The following is a 19,508-nucleotide window of genomic DNA, read 5'->3' as shown; positions in this document are numbered from 1 at the left end:
TCAATTTAAAGACCTATTTGCTCATTGCCCATCTCCAGTATGTGCTCCCTAAGTCACTTTCTGCTCTTGACCACTGGCAACCCTGTGCTCCATTTTCTTTTGTTCTTTTCATTCCTTATACATTTCTAGATTACAGTAGCAAGACTTTGAATAGAGTGCTGAGATGATATGAGCAAAGGCAAACAGGATCAAAACAAAAAACAAAATGAAAAATTAATAGGGAGAATGGGAGATTAGATCAAAAGGAGACTTGTAGGTTCAGGTCAGATGTACAGACAAATATGGGATATTTGAGTCTAATAAGGGAGTCATGCAAAAACTAGCAATGGAAAAGATAATAACTTGTATGGATTGAAAATAAAATCACATACTATTAGAGTCAAAATGCATATTGTCCTTTTGACTTGAACTCTTTTGAAGGGGACATCAGGAGTGAATCAGCAATTTGAAACAAATGCTTTTAAGAAAACAGCACTGTGTTGCCCTTTTGAAAATTACTGTCCATGATTGAACTAAGCAGACCCAGTTTGATTCTCCTGTTTAAGAATTTAGATAAAGACAACTTAATCAATAGGTGGAGGCAAGCACTACCTTCTAAGAGATATTTAGACTCCGATATTTTCCCACACAAATGTGTTTAAGATATTTTTGGTCTACAGACTCACAATACAAAATACAGAGCATCTCATTATTTTCAACTTAAGAGATTATTATTGTTGTTTCCTATAATACCACTGGATGATAAGAAATTTCATATAAGTCATTCTTCAGATGATCCTTTGGGATTACATCAAGATTCTAGGGATTACCTAATTCCAAGAAATTAGAGGAAGAATGGCTGATCACTGTTCATGGATCCATGAACATGGATCCATCATGTTCATGGTTATGTTGTTACCTTCATGTGCCTCAAATCTTCAGTGCCATGATAGCTCCCCAATGCTTTGAAACCAACTTCCTCTTGCTAGTGTTGTTATTGGTGTTGTTGTTACAAGGGTTGGTCTACAACAAAATAGTTCCCCATTACCAGAAGGAGAACAGTTTATTTGTGTAACCTTCAATGATTTTGTTTTTCTTTAGCCCTTATCAGAGGACTGTGAAGTCCTAGTCGTGAAGATAAGATGTTGGGAAGTTGAAATCAACCAGATAAACAATGATGAAACTCTTCTGGGCCACTAACCCATTTGAAGTTCTGATGAAAACTTCAGATCCACTTAAAGAATTTTTTCATAGGGGCGCCTGGGTGGCTCAGCCAATTAAGCATCGGACTCTTGGTTTCAGCTCAGGTGATGATCTTACTGTTCTCAGTTCAAGTGATGATCTCACTGTTCATGAGTTCAAGCCCTGCAGGCTCTGCATTGTCAGTTGCTGGGGATTCTCTGTCTCCCTCTCTTTTCCTCTCTCTCTGCCTCTCCCCTACTCACATGCGTGCTCTCTCTCTCTCTCTCTCTCTCAAAATAAATAAACTTTAAAAAATTAAAAAATGAATTTTTTCATAAATGCAGTAACAAAAATTGCATACTTTTTATTTTTTTAAAGGTTTATTTATTTTTGAGAGAGTGCAAGCAAGGGAGGGGGGCAGAGACAAAGAGGAACAGAGGATCCGAATTGGGCTCAGAGCTGACAGCAAGCAGTAAGCTGGATGTGGGGCTTGAACTCTCAAACTGCGGGATCATGACCCAAGCCAAAGTAGGATGCTCAACCAACCAAGCCATTCAGGCGCCTCAAATTATATACTTAAAAAAAATTTTTTTTAATTTTTGAGCCGAAATAGTCAGACACTTAACCAACTGAGCTACCCAGGCACCCCCAAAATTGCATCTTTTTATTGAAAATTAATTTCCCTTGGCCAACAGACACATCAAAAGATGTTCAACATTACTCATCATCAGGGAAATGCAAATCAACACCACAATGAGATACCACCTTACACCTCTCAGAATGGCTGGACTCGACGAGACAAGAAATAACAAGCGTTGATGAGAATGTGGAGAAAAAGGAACACTCATGCACTGTTGGTGGAAATGTAAATTCCTACAGCCACTGTGGAAAAAAGTATGCCAGTTCCTCAATAATTTTAAACTCAGAAATATCATATGATCCAGTAATTCCACCACAAAGTATTTAGCCAAAGAAAACAAAAACACTAATTTGAAGGGATATACACACCCCTATGCTTACTGCAGCATTGTTTACAATAGCCACATTATGGAAGCAGCCCAACTGCCCATTGATAGATGAATGGATAGGGACAATGTGGCATACACACACGCTGGAATATTATGCAGCCATTAAAAAAATGAGATCATACCATTTGAGACCACATGGATGGACCTAGAAGGTATTATGCTAGGTGAAATAAGTCAGAGTGAGAAAGGCAAATACCATGTGATTCTACTCATAAATGGAATCTAAAACAAACAAAACTCACGGAACTGTGCTCTAAAAACGTTAGCTTCTTTCCTTAGACGACTGAATCCCAATAAGGTTAGGTCAATTAAAAATATACTATTTTATATCGGTCATGACTCAGTCAGACTTAAATGAGAAAACTTACTAGTTTTGATTAAAAATTCAGAGTAGAATATGCTTCAGGAATAGTTGATTCAGTGGCTCAACAATACCCTTAAGAAACCAGATTCTTTCCATTGTCCTACCCCATGGTGTTTCTGCAGTTCTAAAGCTAGTTCCCCACATGGTGATAGAATGACTATTAGTAGCAGGCAGGCTACATACTTCTCTGTTCACATTCTTTGGGAGAGGGAGATTAGCTCCCGGATTCATTGGAGAACAAGGGGAGGGGATTCACTGGATTACCTTGCAATGTGTGCTATTCCTAAACCAGCCACTAGGGTGATTATTTTGATTGCCTTGAGTTAATCAGTATCCATTCACAGAGCTGAAAGTGAGGTCACCTGGGCTGCATGAAAGAAAATGACTCTCTGTAAAGAAAATCAAAGTTTTGCTTCTAAGGAAAACGTATAGACCAACAATATGCACCACAGTCCTAACTACTGGTTCTTTATTATGTGCTTCCATTTGCAACAATTTTAACTAATGCAGAGCATTCCATTGTGTAGAGAAAATGTGGTTGATTTAATTAAACACATACTGAACATATGGCTTAATACATTTGAATTGTGACATTATTTTTTCCCCGCCTGAGTCACTGAATTCATCTCTGACAAGGTGGGTACCATTGATGATTTCCATATTGGCAAAGACAAAACTATTATTAATTCATGTTTCAGTATTATCATCAAGACAAAATGAATATTAACAGGCTCAGAAGGGTTTGTCATATGTCAGCAGATGCCCAGCTTCAGAAAAATCATCCAGGCTGATCATTTTAACTCCACTGAGCAAAAGTATTTTCCCCAGTACTGAATATTCCACAGCTTCTGCTTCCTTTTCCATTTACTAAGTGGCAGGTTGACTAAAAGGGCTTTAGGTGTTGGTAGATTTATTTATTTATATGTTTGTTTTTAATAGCAACATAAAAATGAATATAGATACTAAAATTCTAAGTATATTTTATCCATAGGTTTAAATGTATCTTCTTAATAAACCAACATAAACACAACTTTCTTCAAATAGTTTTGTTTGTAGCTTGTATTTTTCTTTTTCTTTTACCTCAGATGGAACAATTACCTAAACTTCAATCAAGCATTTTCAAATCCATCTTCTAGAATAGTGGTCTGAAAACAATTTTTGTTTGCTCATACTTAATATTTGAAAAAAAATTATATATGCACACTTAATATACTGAACTTTAAGAACCACATACCTCTGATGTAATATAATATGCCCACAACACAAGAGTAAGAATTAAATTGTATAAAAAACAAACACTTTAATTTTGCATTTTATTCACTTAATGATAAAATTAACCTACTCTCACTTTAAAACTGTCAATCTTTTGGGGCACCTGGGTGGCTCAGTCAGTTAAACGTCTGGCTTCAGCTCAGGTAATGATCTTCCAGTTGGTGGGTTTGAGCCCCGTGTCAGACTCTGTGCTGACAGCTCAAAGCCTGGAGCCTGTTCCAGATTCTGTGTTTCCCTCTCTCTGACCCTCCCCTGCTCACACTCTGTCTCTCTCTCTCTCAAAAATAAATAATCATTTAAAAAATTTTTTAAAAATTGCTTTCACAAATGGCTCGAGTTTGAGGGTGGGTTACTAGAAGCACAGAATGGCTGAGAGTCACAGCAAAAAAGGCAGTGCCCACCAGTTCTCGAGATATTCTCCCCCAAAAAACCCACAAGAAAAACCCAAAAACTGTCAATCTTTTCAGAGACACCAATGTGATTGAATATGTTTCATTATTTTGCAGAATCTGGTTCAAATCCGCAATGTAATTCACAGGTGTTTCAGGTATACATTGCTAAATAATAAACCACCCCAAAACTTTAGTGGCTTAAAGCAACTTTATTTTTCAAAATTCTGTCCACTGATTTGAAGTCAGCTGGATGCCTCTTCACTTTAATATCACTCTTTAAACACAAATCTTACATAAACTCTGTTACCCACAATCTTGATTTAGTGGTGCTTTATGGAAAATTAAAGAAAATAGGATCTGAACCACATTCATAAGATATAAGGTGGAGATCAGAGAAAGTTCCAGCAATGACTAATGTCACCACTCTCCTTGCACTCCAGTTCAAGCACACCCTCTATTCTGAAAATCGAAAGCATTTCGTAAAGTGGTTCTTTTTGCTCTTCATTCCAACCCCTTATTATTGAAATAATAGTGAGGAAAACTCTTTGTCAATAAAGCTTCCCTGGAATTCTTCCATGATTGTAAGTTGCTCTCCGAGGAGTAAACTGCTAAGTTCTACATACTATGGATAAGATCAGACCTGTATAAAAACAACTCCTTTTTAGATACAGTCAGGAAATGAGTGGCAAATGTAATTACTCAGTTGTATCAAGATAATCGGGGCATAATCTCAAGAAGTCATACTTGGATAGCCATGGCTAGAATCAGCTTTACTATGATCAATTATAATTAGCATATGAAAGCAATGAATAACAGGCTTCATTATAAATCTATTTTATGTTGTAGTTGAAATAAAATGATCTGTAAGAATTCAGTGCAAAGGGGAATACAAATAAACCAGGAGCCATTTTGAGTGGCAATCTACACACAGAAACTATAAAACTTAAGGGAAAAAAAAAAAAAAAACTATCAGACTACCTAATGATTATACATCTATGTCAACTCACTAATAATAACTTCTAAATCTCTAATGTTGTTTTGGATTTCCCTCTGAGTGCACCCTGATGTTAAATGACAGTCCAAGAATGAGCAGAGAATGCTAAGAATCCCAAATGGTCTACTGGGCCAAAGCCAGAAACTAAGTTCTATTGATGTATATCATATTCCAACTGGCACATAACATGCTTCAGTTAAAGCTGATAAATGTCTGAGAGAAATGGAAAGTAATAGTTGGGATTATTCTGCTTTTGATCACTCTCGTGGAAAAAAAAAAAAAAATCCAGACAGAGAGAGGAACCCCATCACATAATCATACCAATATCATATACAATTACGTCAATGCCTAACTCCTTAAAATTAGGAAAGGAGGCTCATGCTTCCTCCATGTGTCTGCAGAAATATGATCTCTGCACATGGAGAAGGAAGAAATGAATGAACGCGTATACTGATTCTCTCATAAATGGAAAAGGTGACAGCCAATGGAAAACTTCTATGGAGCTTCCTTCCACAAGATTTACACATGAATAAAAAGAGCAAATTAGCTATCTCTATAAATGGCGGGTTCCAATTCAACCACATGTTCATGCAGAATGTCCCATTCATAAGTAGATCTTCGTCATCTTGCAAAGTGACTTGTGATGTCCATTACAAAGAACATCATTCCAGCCCCATTCTCTTGGTAGATGACGAAAATGTAATATAACACAACGCTCATTAAGATTACTGGGTTCACTTGAGTGCCAAAATCTGAAAGGGAAAAAAATGGATGAGGTTGTTTCTCCACACAGGGCTTTGAAAAGGGTTAGGGACAGTGAGGAAGGGGGCTGAGGTTGAACTGTGTGGATGTCAAGGGTGGATATGCCCAAATCATTCCTTCTCCATTTCTCATGCAGGTTCTCCTCCGCCTGAAACTCTGGCATTTCCCTCAGAAACGGTGTGTGCATCACCCGATATTGTGTCATTTCATTGCATTAAACGTTCTCCTAGCAGATAGCCCTTCTATTTGTCCATCATTATGTCCTGTTCCCAGGGGACTACCAGTCCATAAGCTCCCTTAAATGATGAAGGGAAAAAAAAAAAAAAAGATTTCATCCCAGTCCCAAATATCACTGTAGTGTGTTTCCTTTTTTTAAATATATATTGCTTTTGGTGTCTGAAGAACTAGTTAAGATCCCTAAATCTGCTAACATCCCTGTTATCTTGGACATATAATTTCATTTTCCTGATTTCCATATCTAAAAAATAGAGACTAGAGTCATATTCCTTTATGATATGAGGATCAAAGGTAGTATTACCCTAAAATGCACTAAAGGATTTAAGAGTTTTAAACGACCTACATGAATATGAGATATTATAAGTATCACAATTTAGCTTATTTGCTTTATGAGAAATATTAAGTCAATAACTGGCCATGACCTTAACTGACATAAATTTTTGTTATATTTAGAGACATAATGTAGTAGTTAAAAGTACAGACTTTGATGTCAAATAGAGCTGGATTTGAGGATCACTGTCGCCACTGTTGGATAACCTTTGTTGAGCTGTCTAAACTCTCTAAACTCAATTTCCTCAAATCTACACTGGGAAAAATAATAACGTGTGCCTCACAGAGTTCTTGTGATGATTATATATGAGATAATAAATAAAATTATTTAAACCTAGTGCCCAAGAGTTAAGAGTGAGCTATTTTATTTTCATAGCTAATAGTTGGAACATTCTAAAATCCGTGCATGATCCAGGGCCCGGGATTCCTGTATCGAATTCTGTACTCACGTGACACTTTCATTGTAGGGTGTCTGATCAACCCATTGCCAATCTCTTTTTCCCTTTGGGTCTGACAGCCCTATATAATAAGCAGAAGACATATCCACGTTCTGGATGATAAAATCCTAAGGGAAGAAAAGAAAAGAGTTATAGCCTTTAAAGTATTCAGGTAGAACTAAGTTCTTTACAGTAGCCTTAGAGAGAAGACAAGAAAAAGAAAGGATCCAGGAAGAGCCACATGGGGACCCTGCCCAGGAGCCGCAGTCTTCTCTGGCTGAGCAGTACAAGATCAAAGATAACACTTGTGACCATGATGTTTGTCTTGCTCTGCTCAGGCTGCTATAACAACATACCCCAGATTGGGTAGCTTATAAACCACAGAAATTTCCTTCTCACAATTCTGGACGTTGGAAACCGCAGATGAGGGTACTAGCAAGGTCAGGTAGAGGCCCTCCTCCTCATCCATAGACAGCTTTTTCTCACTGTGTATCCACACGACAGAAGGGGCAAGGGAACTATTTTATAAGAACATGAATTCCATTCATGAGGGTTCCACCCTCATTACCTAAACCCTCTCAAAGACCCTACCTCCAAATACCACCATCTCAGGGGGTTAAGATTTCACCATATGAAGTTTGGTGGGGATATAAACATTTAGAACATAGTGATGTTCAATATAAATGGAAGCCATTTCTATCCACGACCATAATGAATTCTCATCTCAGATTCACTTCCCTTCTCCACTTAAGTAGTGTTCTTCAAAATCATGCATTAGAAAATTTTTGCAGATTAAATCATTCTCCTTTCATAACTTCTTCAACTTCATTCATTTCTGATTGTTGACCGTGACTCTTCATGACCGAACTCTGTTTCTCTATTTGATATAATACCCCTTCTCCATGAAATAGTTACTACTTTCTAAAATATTTACAGGTTGAAAGAATAAACTAGTATTTCAGGCTAAGACATTTTCATTCTTCCACTCCAAGCCCACATATTATATTTTAAATGCCCCAATTTATTTTGGGAGAGATTCGTTTTATGGAAACAGGAAGAAGGTGTAGCACGTAATGGCTTAGGTAGCCTTTCTTATCAATTATACTAAAAGCCTTCTGCCACACCACCAATATCCCAAAACAGTGAAAACCTCCTCCTGAGACAAGAGAGGTAAACAACAACCAGATGGGACTCCTGGTTCCACCATCTATTAGAAAGCACCTGCTCGTCCTTGGTTTTGATCACCAGCAGGTGAGCCTCCATTGCTGAGCAGTTCTTCTCACTCTCCGTCCAATTTCTTATTGTGTTAGAAATAAAGTAGCAGTTGGAACTAAATGGCTTCCAATCCTTTGGGCAGCAGCTCCAATCTTTCCCTGTATTGACAGAAAGGCCATAGATGTCCAATATAAAAGAAAAATTTTAAGTGTGTGTATTATTAAAATGAAGGACCAAGGAAGACCCCATGGAAACTGGAACTTGCATCTTCATCCAGAGGTGAAAAGGAGCCACCCACCAGGTATCAAGGGGATCAAGTCTACCTGTACCAGGCAGTAACAAGGCAGGGCCCCCCTTCCCTTGCCAGAGTGGTGTCTGGAAAAGGCAGCTAAAACAGAGGTCTTAAATAAGATCCAGACTACTATACCAAATGTCCAGGTTTCAGTGGAAAATCACCCATCATACCATGAATTACAAGTTCTCAAAGTTAGTTTTTTTTTTTAATGTTTATTTATTTTTGAGACAGAGAGAGACAGAGCATGAACGGGGGAGGGGCAGAGAGAGTGGGAGACACAGAATGTGAAACAGGCTCCAGGCTCTGAGCAGTCAGCACAGAGCCCGACGCGGGGCTCAAACTCACGGACCGCGAGATCATGACCTGAGCCGAAGTCGGACGCTCAACCGACTGAGCCACCCAGGCGCCCCTCAAAGTTAATTTTTAAAAAGAAAATAAATACATGTCAATATCAAGAGAACAGAAATACTAGAATTATCTGACAGAGATTTTAAAGAAACCATGACAAAGATGCCTCAACAGGAAAGTACAAACATGTTTGGACCAAATGAAAAAAAACAAAACAAAACAAAACAAAACAATGCCTCAGAAAAGAAATAGAAAATCTCAGCCAACAGGGGCACCTGGGTGGCTCAGTTGGTTCAGGGTCTGATTCTGGATGTCAGCTCAGGTCATGATCTCATGGTCGTAGGACTGAGCCACGCATCGGGCTCGGCACTGAGCGTGGAGCCTGCTTAAGATTCTCTCTCTCTCTCTCTCTCTCTCTCTCTCTCTCTCTCTCTCTCTCTCTCTCCTCTTCTGACCTGCCCCCAATGCTCTCTCTCTCTCTCCAAAAAGAAAGAAAGAAAATCTCAGCCAACAAATTAGAGATATAAAGGAGAACAAACAAGTTTTTATAACTAACAAATATAATAACCAAAATAAAAAGTTCGGTGGCTGGGCTCAAAAGCAGAGGAGACAGAAAAATCAGGGAATTGAAAGGCAGAATTGAAATATAGAAATTACTCAAGCAAATAACAGAGCCAAAACAGACAAAAGTAAATAAATAAATAGACTTCCCATTTCCAGGCTGGCATGCAAGAATCTTGGAAGTTACCATACCAACCTAAGAAGCAAAAAGCCGAACAAACCACAAATCAACAACTCCTCACAAGCAAAGCCGCTGCTCTTAAAATTATGCAGGCAGGCAAATACAGAGGATCACAACTTACTGAAGCAGAAACCCAGGAGCCAAAATTTCTGTGGGAACCAGCTGCAGGGTAGGGAAACCTGAGGTGTAAATGGGGAATTGCTAGAAGCATAGCAATTTGAAGCGCCCCAGTTTGAAGAGACAAAGCAAGCATCAGAGCCAGACTCGGATGGTAGCAGGATATTGGAATTATCAGAACAGAAATTTAAAACAACAATGATTAATATGTTAAGGGCTCTCATGAACAAAGTAGACAGCATACAAGAAGAGATGAACTATGTAATCAGACAGATGGAAATTCTAAGAAACAAAAGGAAACATGATAGATGCTGTAACAGAAACAAAGAATGTCTAGGACGCCTGGGTGGCTCAGTCCGTTAAGCGTCCGACTCTTGATTTCTGCTCAGCTCATGACTTCCCAGATTATGAGACCAAGCCTCAGCTCTGCACTGGCAGCACAGAGCCTGCTTGGGATTCTCTCTCTCTCTCTCTCTCTCTCTCTCTCTCTCTCTCTCTCTCTGCCCCTCCCCCACTCCCCGCTTGCTCTATCAAAATAAATAAATACACTTAAAAAAAAAAAAGAAATGGGATGCCTTGGTGGCGCAGTCAGTTAAGCCTCTGACTTTGGCTCAGGTCATGATCTCGTGGTTCGTGAGTTTAAGCCCCACATCGGGCTCTGTGATGACAGCTCAGAGCCTGGAGCCTGCTTTGAATTCCATGTCTCCCTCTCTCTCTCTGCCCCTCCCCCACTCGTGCACACGCACGCGCTCTCTCTCTCTCAAAAATAAACATTTTAAAAAATTTAAAAAAAAAAAAGGGAAGGCAGACTGTCTTTAGTGAGCTCATTATTAGACTGGACACAGCTGCAGAAAAAAGTCTGAGCATGAGGGTGTCTCAATAGAAGTCTCCAAAACTAAAAAAAGGAAAAGAACTGGGGGGGGGGGGGGGGGGGGGAACAAACAGAATATCCAAGAAATGTGGGACAGCTACAAAAAGTGTTAATACGTGCATGATGGGAATAGCAGAACAATAAAAAGAGAAAAGAACAGAAGAAATATTGAAGCAATAACATTTGAGAATTTCTCGCAAATTAATGACAGATACCAAACTACAGATTCAAAAAAGCTCAGAGCACACCAAGCAGGATAAATGCCAAAGAAAACTACATCTAAGATATATCATATTCAAACTACAGAATATCAAAGATAAAGAAAAATCCTTTAAAAAGCTAGAAGGGGTAAACACATCTACAGAGAAGCAAAATAGAAATTACATCAGACTTCTCCAAAACCACGGATACAAGAAGAGAATGTAGTGAAATATTTAAAGTGTTCAGAGACAAAAAACTATCACCCTAATTCTTTTCCTGCAAAATTAACCATCAAAGGTGAAGATGAAATAGGGACTTTTTGGACAAATAAAAATTGAGGGAAATTGTTGCCAGTAGAACTTGCAATGTTAAAAGAAGTTCTTTAGGGGGAAGAAAAATATTATAGGTCAGAAACCTGGACCTATATAAAGTAAGAGCATCAAAAAAAGAATAAGTGAAGGTAAAATAAAAACATATTTCTTATATTCTTAATTGATCTATATTCTTTTTTTTTTTTTTGAGAGAGAGAGAGAGAGAGAGCATGTGTGCAAGCAGGGGAGAGGGGGCAGAGAGAGAGAATCTCAAGCAGGCTCCACGCTCAGCATGGAGACCAATGTAGAGGTCAATCCCACACCCCTGGATCATAACCTAAAGCACAATTAAGAGTCGGACACTCAAACGACTGAGCCACCCGGGCACCCCTGATCTATATTCATAATTGATCTTTCATTTGTTCAAAATAATAATGTCAACAATGTATTAGATTATGTATACAAAGATGTAAGTGAAATAAGTGAGAGTATTAATACAAGAGACAGGAGGGAGGACTTAGGATCATTTTGCTATTTTAAGATACTCTCACTATGTATGGAGCTGTATAGTTATTTGAAAGTGGACTTGGATTAGTTGATAAGTATATTGCACACTTTAGAGCAACGAGTATAAAAGAGGTATAATTGATATGCTAAGAATGCAATGAAAATGGAATCATATCAAATTCTCAAAACCACAGAAGAGTGAAAGACAAAAAAGGAACAAAGAACAAGGGCAAGATATATAAAACAAAAGAAATATGATAAATATTGATACAACCATATTAATAATCACTTGGGATGTCAGTGGTCTAAATTCACGAATTAAAACACAAAGATTATCAGAGTGGATCAAAAAAAAAACCAGACTCAACTATATATTGTCTACAAGAAACCCACATTAAAACTTTAGGAGGAGAATATAAAGACATGTGTATATTAAAAGTAAATGGGTAGTGGGGCACCTGGGTGGCTCATCCGGTTGAGTGTCTGACTTCGGCTCACATCATGATCTCACTGTTCATGAGTTCGAGCCCCGCATCGGGCTCTGTGCTGTCACCTGGGAGCCTGGAGCCTGCTTCGGATTCTGTGTCTCCTTCTCTCTCTGCCCCTCCCCCACCTGTGCTCTGTCTCTCTCTGTCTCTCAAAAATAAATAAATATAAATTTTTAAAAAAATTGTTTTAAGTAAATGGGTAGTGAAAGGTATACTGAACAAAAGAAAGCAGGAGTAGCTATATCTTTTTTTTAATTTTTTAACGTTTATTTATTTTTGAGACAGAGAGAGACAGAGCATGAACAGGGGAGGGTCAGAGAGAGGGAGGCACAGAATCTGAAACAGGCTCCAGGCTCTGAGCTGTCAGCACAGAGCCTGACGTGGGGCTCAAACTCACGGACCGCAAGATCATGACCTGAGGCGAAGTGGGCCGCTTAACCAACTGAGCCACCCAGGCGCCCCAGGAGTAGCTATATTAATTGCAGACAGTGCGGGGTGCACAGCAAGTAAAGTTACCAGATATAAAGATGGTCATTGCATAATGATAAAGGGGTCAATTCTTCAAGAACTCATAACATTTTTTAATGTGTATGCACCTAACAACACAGCATCAAAAAGTGAAACAAAATAGAACTTCAATACATATCCATTACCACAGTTAGAGACTTAAGCACTCCTCTATCAGAAGTGGTCAGATCCAGATGCACAAAATCAGTAAGAATATAGTTGAACTCAACAACAATATCAATAAACCATATATGACTGACATCTACTGACTACTCTATCTGACAACAACAGAATACACATTCTTTCTAGGTTCACATAGAACATTCATCAAGACAGACCACATACTGGCCATAAATATACCTTAACAAACTGAAAAGAATAGAAATCATACAATGTCTGCTCTCAGACAACAAGGCTTATTAAACTAGAAATCAGTAACAGAAAAATGGAAAATAGTAAGATGGACGAGTAGGAGCATCCTGAGCTCACCTTGTCCATCGACACACCAAGGTAACAACTATCTCTATACAACCAACTCTGAAGACTGACAGAATAGATCTTCCACAACTAGTCATAGAGAGAGGGCCACATCAAAAAGGGTAGGAGGGGCAGAGATACGGTTGGGAACCAACCCCTGGCACAACTAGCCACAAATGGTAGGGACATCACAAGCATGGAGAAGTGAGAGGATAAGACACTGGTTTTAAATGACATTAGACGAGATGGATCTAGTAGATATATACAGAATATTCATCCAAAAACAGCAGAACACACATTCTTTCCAAGTGCACATGAAGCATTCTCCAGGATAGATCACAGGACAAAACTCAATATATTTCAGAAGACTAAAGCATCTTTTCCAACCACAACAGTATAAAACTAAAGATTACAAGAAATTACAACAAAAAACTAGAAAAAGCACAAACATGTGAAAGCTAAACAACATGCTACTACATAATGAATGGGCCAACCAAGAAATCAAAGAGGAAATTTAAAAATGCAAGAAGACAAATGAAAATAAAAACACAACAGTCCAAAATCTTTGGGATGCAGCAAAAGCAGTTCTAAGAGGGAAGTTTATAGTGATATTGACCTACTTCAAAAAAACAAGAAAAATCTCAAATAACCTAACTTTTCACCTAAACGAACAAATAAAAGAAGAACAAATAAAGCCCAATGCTGGTAGAAGGAAGGAAATAGAAACTAAAGAAATAGAAAAGATCAATGAAACCAAGAACTGGTTATTTGAAAAGATGAACACAACTGATAAACCTTCAGCCAGCCTTCGCAAAAAAAAGAGAGAGGATTCAAATAAATAAAATCAGAAATAAAGGATGAGAGGGGCACCTGGGTGTCTAAGTTGGTTAAGCATCCAACTTCGGCTCAGGTCATGATCTTGCGGTTCAAACCCGACATCGGGCTCTGTGCTGACAGCTTGGAACCTGGACTCTGCTTCAGATTCTGTGTCTCCCTCTCTCTGCCCTTCCCTGCTCACATTGTATGTGTGTGTCTCTCTCTCAAAAATAAATAAACATTGAAAAAATTTTTTTTCTTTAAAGAAATAAAGGATGAGAAATAATCAAAATCACAGAAATACAAAGAATTATAAGAGAATGTATAAAAAAATGTAGACCAACAAACTGGACAACCTAGAAATGGATGAATTCCTAGAAACATACCATCTTTCAAAACTGAACAAGGAAGAAATAGAAAATTTGAACAGACCAATTATTAATAACAAAATTGAACTGGCAACCAAAAAGTCTGAAGAAAAAAAAGTCCAGGATCAGATGGCTTTATAGGTAAATTCCCACAAACACTTAAAGAAAAGTTAATGTGTATTCTTTCAAACTATTCCAAAACTTAGAAGAGAAAGGAAAACTTCCAAATTCACACTACAAGGCCAGCATTACTCTGATATCAAAACCAGATAAAGATACTACCTTAAAAAAATAAAAAAAAACACTATTGGCCAATATCTTGGATGAACACAGATGCAAAACCTCAACAGAATATTAGAAAACTGATTTCAACATTAAATTAAAAGGTTCATTCACCACAATCAAGTGGGATTTATCCCAGGGAAGCAAGGGTGGTTCAATATTAGCAAGTCAATCAATGTGATACATGACATTAATAAGAAGGATGAAAAACCATATGATCATCTCAATAGATGCAGAAAAAGTATTTGACAAAATATAACATTTGTTCATAACAAAAACTCTTAACAAAAGGGGTTTACAGGGAACATATCTCAAAATAACAAAGATCAATTTTTAATTTTTTGAGGAACCTCAGAGAAAGACAGATACCGTATGTTTTCACTCATAGGTGGATCTTGAGAACTTAACAGAAGACCATGGGGGAGGGGAAGGGGGGGTTAAATTACAGAGAGGAAGGGAGGCAAACCATAAGAGACTCTTGGATACTGAGAACAAACTGAGGGTTGATGGGGGGTGGAGGAGAGGGGAAAGTGGGTGATGGGCATGGAGGAGGGCACTTGTTGGGATGAGCACTGGGTGTTGTATGGAGACCAATTTGTCAATAAATTATATTTAGAAATAACAATAATAATAATGAAGATCATATGACAAACCCACAGCTAACAACATAATCAATGATGAAAAACTGACAGTTTTTCTTATAAGATCAGGAACAAGACAAGGATGTTCACTCTCACCACTTTTATTCAATATAGTCTGGAAGTCCTAGCTGTAACAATCAGACAGGAAAAGAAATAAAAGGCATCCAGATTGGTAAGAAAAGAAGTAAAACTCTCACTATTTGCAGCTTATACGATACTATATATAGAAAGTCCTAAAGACTCCACCAAAAAAATCAGAACTGATAAATTCATTAAAGTTAAAGGATACAAATTAATATATTATATTATACATACTGTTGTATTTCTACCCACTAATAACAAAGTAACTGAAAGAAAAATAAGACAATAGTCCCATTTATAGTTGCACCAAAGACAATAAATTACCTAGGAATAAATTTAACCAGAGGGGTAAAAAACCTATACTCTGAAAACTATAAGATGTCGATGAAAGAAATGAAGATGACACACATGGAAAGATATACTATGTTCATGAATCAGAAGAATTAATATCATTAAAATGTCCATACTACCCAAAAGAATCTACAGATTCAATGCAATTCCTATCAAAATAACAACAGCATTTTTCACAAAACTATAACAAATAATCCTAAGATTTGTATGGAGCCACAAAGACTTGGAATAACCAAACCAATCCTGAGAAAGAACGAAGCTGGAGGTATCACAATTTCAGATTTCCAGATATACTACAAACCTTTTGTAATAAAAACAGTATGGTACTGGCACAAAAATAGACCCATCAGTCAAGGGAACAGTATAGAAAGCCCAGAAATAAACCCAAAGTTACATGGTCAATTAATCTATGACAAGGGAGGCAAGAATATAAAATGGAAAAAAGACAGTCTTTTCAATAAATGGTCAATAAATTTGACCGGTAGGGAATTCCGGTAGGGAATACCGGACAGCTACATGCAAAAGAATGAAACTAGACCACTTTCTCACCATACACAAAAATAAAGTCAAAATGGATAAAGACCTAAATCTGAGACTTAAAACCATAAAACTCCTAAAAGAAAACATAAGCAGTAATCTCTTGGACATCGGCTTAGCAACATATTTATGATATACCTCCTCGGAGAATGAAAACAAAAGCAAAAATGAACTATTGGGACTATATTGAAATAAAAAGCTTTTCACAGAAAAGGAAACCATTAAAAAAAAAAGGCAACCTAGTGAATGGGAGAAGATATTTGCAAATGATATATCCAATAAGGGATTGACATCCAAAATATATAAAGAACTTAAGCAACTCAACACCCAAGAAACCAAATAATCCTATTAAAAATGGGCAGAGGACCTGAATGTTTTTCCAAAGAAGACATACAGATGACCAAGAGACACATGAAAAGATGTTCAATACCATTAATTATCAGGGAAATGCAAATCAAAACCACAATCAAATATTACCTCACACCAGTCAGAATGGCTAGAATCAGAGACATGGAATCAAACAAGTGTTGGCTAGGAGGTGGAAACAAGGGAATCCTCATGCATAGTTGGTAGGAATGTAAGTTGGTATAGCCACTGTGGAAAACAGTATGGAGGCTCCTCAAAAAATTAAAAATAATCACATAATCCAATAATTCCACTACTATATACCCCCCCAAAAAACCAAAAACACAAAATCGAAAACATATATGTACCTCTATGTTTACTGCAGTATTTTTTACAGTAGCCAAGAAACAGAAGCAACCTTAGTGTCCATTGATAGATGAGTGGATAAAGGAGCTGCAATATTTATATTCAATGTAATACTATTCCGTCATGAGAAAGAGGGAAATCCTACTGTTTGTTACAGATGGACCTAGAGAGTATTACACTATGTGAAACAAGGCAGACAGAAAAAGACAAACACCATAAAATTTCACTTTGTAGAACCTAAAAAACAAAACAAATGAACAACAAACCAACCAAAACCAAAAAATAAACGGACTCTTAAATGCAGAGAACAAACTGGTGGTAGCCAGATGGAGGTTACCGGAGGAACGGATGAAATAGGTAAAGGGGATTAAGAGGTACAAACTTCCAATTATAAAATAAATAAGTCCTGGAGATGAAAAGTACAGCATAGGGAATACAGCCAATAACATTGTAATAACATTGTACGGTGACAGATGGTGACTATACTTATCAAGGTGAGCATCAATATATAGAATTGTCGAATCAATATGTTATACACCTGAAACTAATATAACAGTGTATGTTAATTATACTTCAACAAAAACATTTAAATGATAAAATAATAAAATAAAATAAGCTAAGTAAAAACAACTACCAACTGTAATTCCAGTGAAAAGACTACCTACCAACTGTAATTCCAATGATAGGAAAAGACAAAGTAGGCAGTAAAATTTCAGTGGTTACCAAAAGTTTGGAAAGGAGAATGGAGCACAGGGGACTTTTTGGGCGGTGAAGTTATTCTGTATGATATTGTTTAATAATAGATACAGAACATTATGCATTTGTCAAAATCCACAGAACTTTACATATTTGTTGTATAAAGCTTTAAAAATCCATTTAGGAAGTCAGAGAATTCATGAAAGAATGAAGACTGTGACAAGATAATCTAACTGTATTACAAATGTCAGACACAACACACTGAAGGGGGTGGGAAGAGGATGATGACCTAAGTGACTTTGGAAATGGAGTCTACAAGAATAAAGACAAAAGACACCGCACGCCAGCACTGTATTCTAGTTGATAAAGTTGTTTCCCATGGTGGTATGAGTTTACAATTCCGATACTGCTATATGTGTTAATTGGAATTGAATAATTAAGGAAATGTACTGAGCAAGTTAATGGGACCAGATTTCTCTCTGTTGGAGTAGTCACTAAAGATATCAAGGGAAGTAGGCTAGAATGATGCAATGTGTTAATGGAGGAACATTTCAGACATCAGTAAAAACTGATGTATACCTTATTATAGATATACATAGTTGCCTATAGAAATATTTGTCAATATATGTACACGCACAGGTTAGTACACACATAGAGATTTCCTTGTTCTGTGAACTGGGAGGGCTAAAAGAACACCTCAGCAGCAGTGAGCATACCTAGTATTCAAATCTTGGTTTCTAATGCCATTCTTCAATAACAGGAGCCAGGACTCCACAGAGAAATAGCTGATTCTAAGACTAAGGCAAGAAATATACAATATAAGCCCAGAGAATATTACAATCCCAAAAAGTAAGGAAGTGCTCAAAAACCAAGTAAAGCAACAAAGTGATGGGGGCATGCCAAAGGGCCATGGGAGCCAACTGAAAGACTCCCAGGGGCACAAGTAGAACAATTTGAGCAACAAAATAAATACAGTATTGGATTATAACCCAAAGTGTAAGATAAATATCCATGAGTATATAGAGATATAAATACATGACTGAATAAATTAATAAATAGGATAGAACAAATATCAAATGCACAAGAATTTCTAGTAAACTACATAGAAACTTGTTTTGCACTGAACTGTGTTCCCCCAACAGTCATGTGCTGAAGTTATAACCCTCAATGTGACTACAGTGGTAGACTTTAAGGAGGTAATAAAGGTTAAATGAATCATAAAAGCAGGGCCTTAAAATAGGACTTGTGTCCTTCTAAGAGGAAGAGACACTAGAAAACTCTCTCTCCCTCCCCATTCACACAGAGAATTGGTTATGTAAGGACACAGCAAGAAGGTAGCTGTCTACAAGCCAGGAAGAAAGGCCTCGCCAGAAACTGACTCTTATGGCACCTGGGACTTCTGGCCTCCATAACTATGAGAAAATAAATTTCTGTTGTCTACGCCTCCCAGTCTGTGATATTTCGTTATGACACTCAAGCAGGCTAATACAGATTTTGGCTCCAAAGTGGGGTGCTATTGTAACAAACACCTAAAAACATGAAATGGCTTTAGAACTGGGTGATGGGTAGAGGCTGGAAGAATTTTGAGGTGCATGCTAGAAGAAGCCTAGATTGCCTTGAAAGGGCTGCTGGTAGGGGCCCCTGGGTGGCTCAATCAGTTAAGCCTCTGACTTCGGCTCAGGTCACGATCTCAGGTTTGGCTCAGGTTCATGAGTTCAAGCCCCACATCGGGCTCTGTGCTAACAGCTTGGAGCCTGGAGCCTGCTTCAGATTCTGTGTCTCCCTCTCTCTCTGCCCCTTCTCCACTCACAAGCTCGCTCTCTCTCTCTCTCAAAAATAAACATAAAAAAAAATTTTTTTTAAAGAAAAGAAAGGGCTGCTGGTAGAAATATAGATATTAAAGATAATTCTGGTGAGGACTCAGTAAAAGAGAGCTGTAGAGAAACATCCTATCGTCTTAAAGAATATA

At 37.6% G+C, this 19,508-nt stretch overlaps 1 protein-coding gene across 3 annotated transcripts in view; it reads right to left on the bottom strand.

Moving 5' to 3' along the window:
- Nucleotides 1–3,005: 3,005 nt before the first annotated feature.
- Nucleotides 3,006–19,508, bottom strand: part of CLEC4A (C-type lectin domain family 4 member A) — a 41,296-nt gene continuing 24,793 nt past the window's right edge. For all 3 annotated transcript variants that reach the window (XM_019464600.2, XM_019464605.2, XM_019464608.2), the window contains 3 exons: nt 8,199–8,350; nt 6,990–7,105; nt 3,006–5,963 (listed from right to left, as the gene is read on the bottom strand). In XM_019464600.2, the coding sequence (XP_019320145.1) occupies nt 5,816–5,963; nt 6,990–7,105; nt 8,199–8,350 (416 nt within the window). In that variant the 3' untranslated portion in view covers nt 3,006–5,815. The remainder of the gene's footprint in view (nt 5,964–6,989; nt 7,106–8,198; nt 8,351–19,508) is intronic.

The sequence above is a fragment of the Panthera pardus genome, unplaced genomic scaffold (genome assembly GCF_024362965.1).
Source record: "Panthera pardus isolate Hobbes unplaced genomic scaffold, ASM2436296v1 HiC_scaffold_6, whole genome shotgun sequence".
Classification (NCBI taxonomy): domain Eukaryota; kingdom Metazoa; phylum Chordata; class Mammalia; order Carnivora; family Felidae; genus Panthera; species Panthera pardus.
The sequence above is the reverse complement of the archived record's forward strand: the minus strand, read 5'-3'. Positions and strand labels throughout refer to the sequence as shown.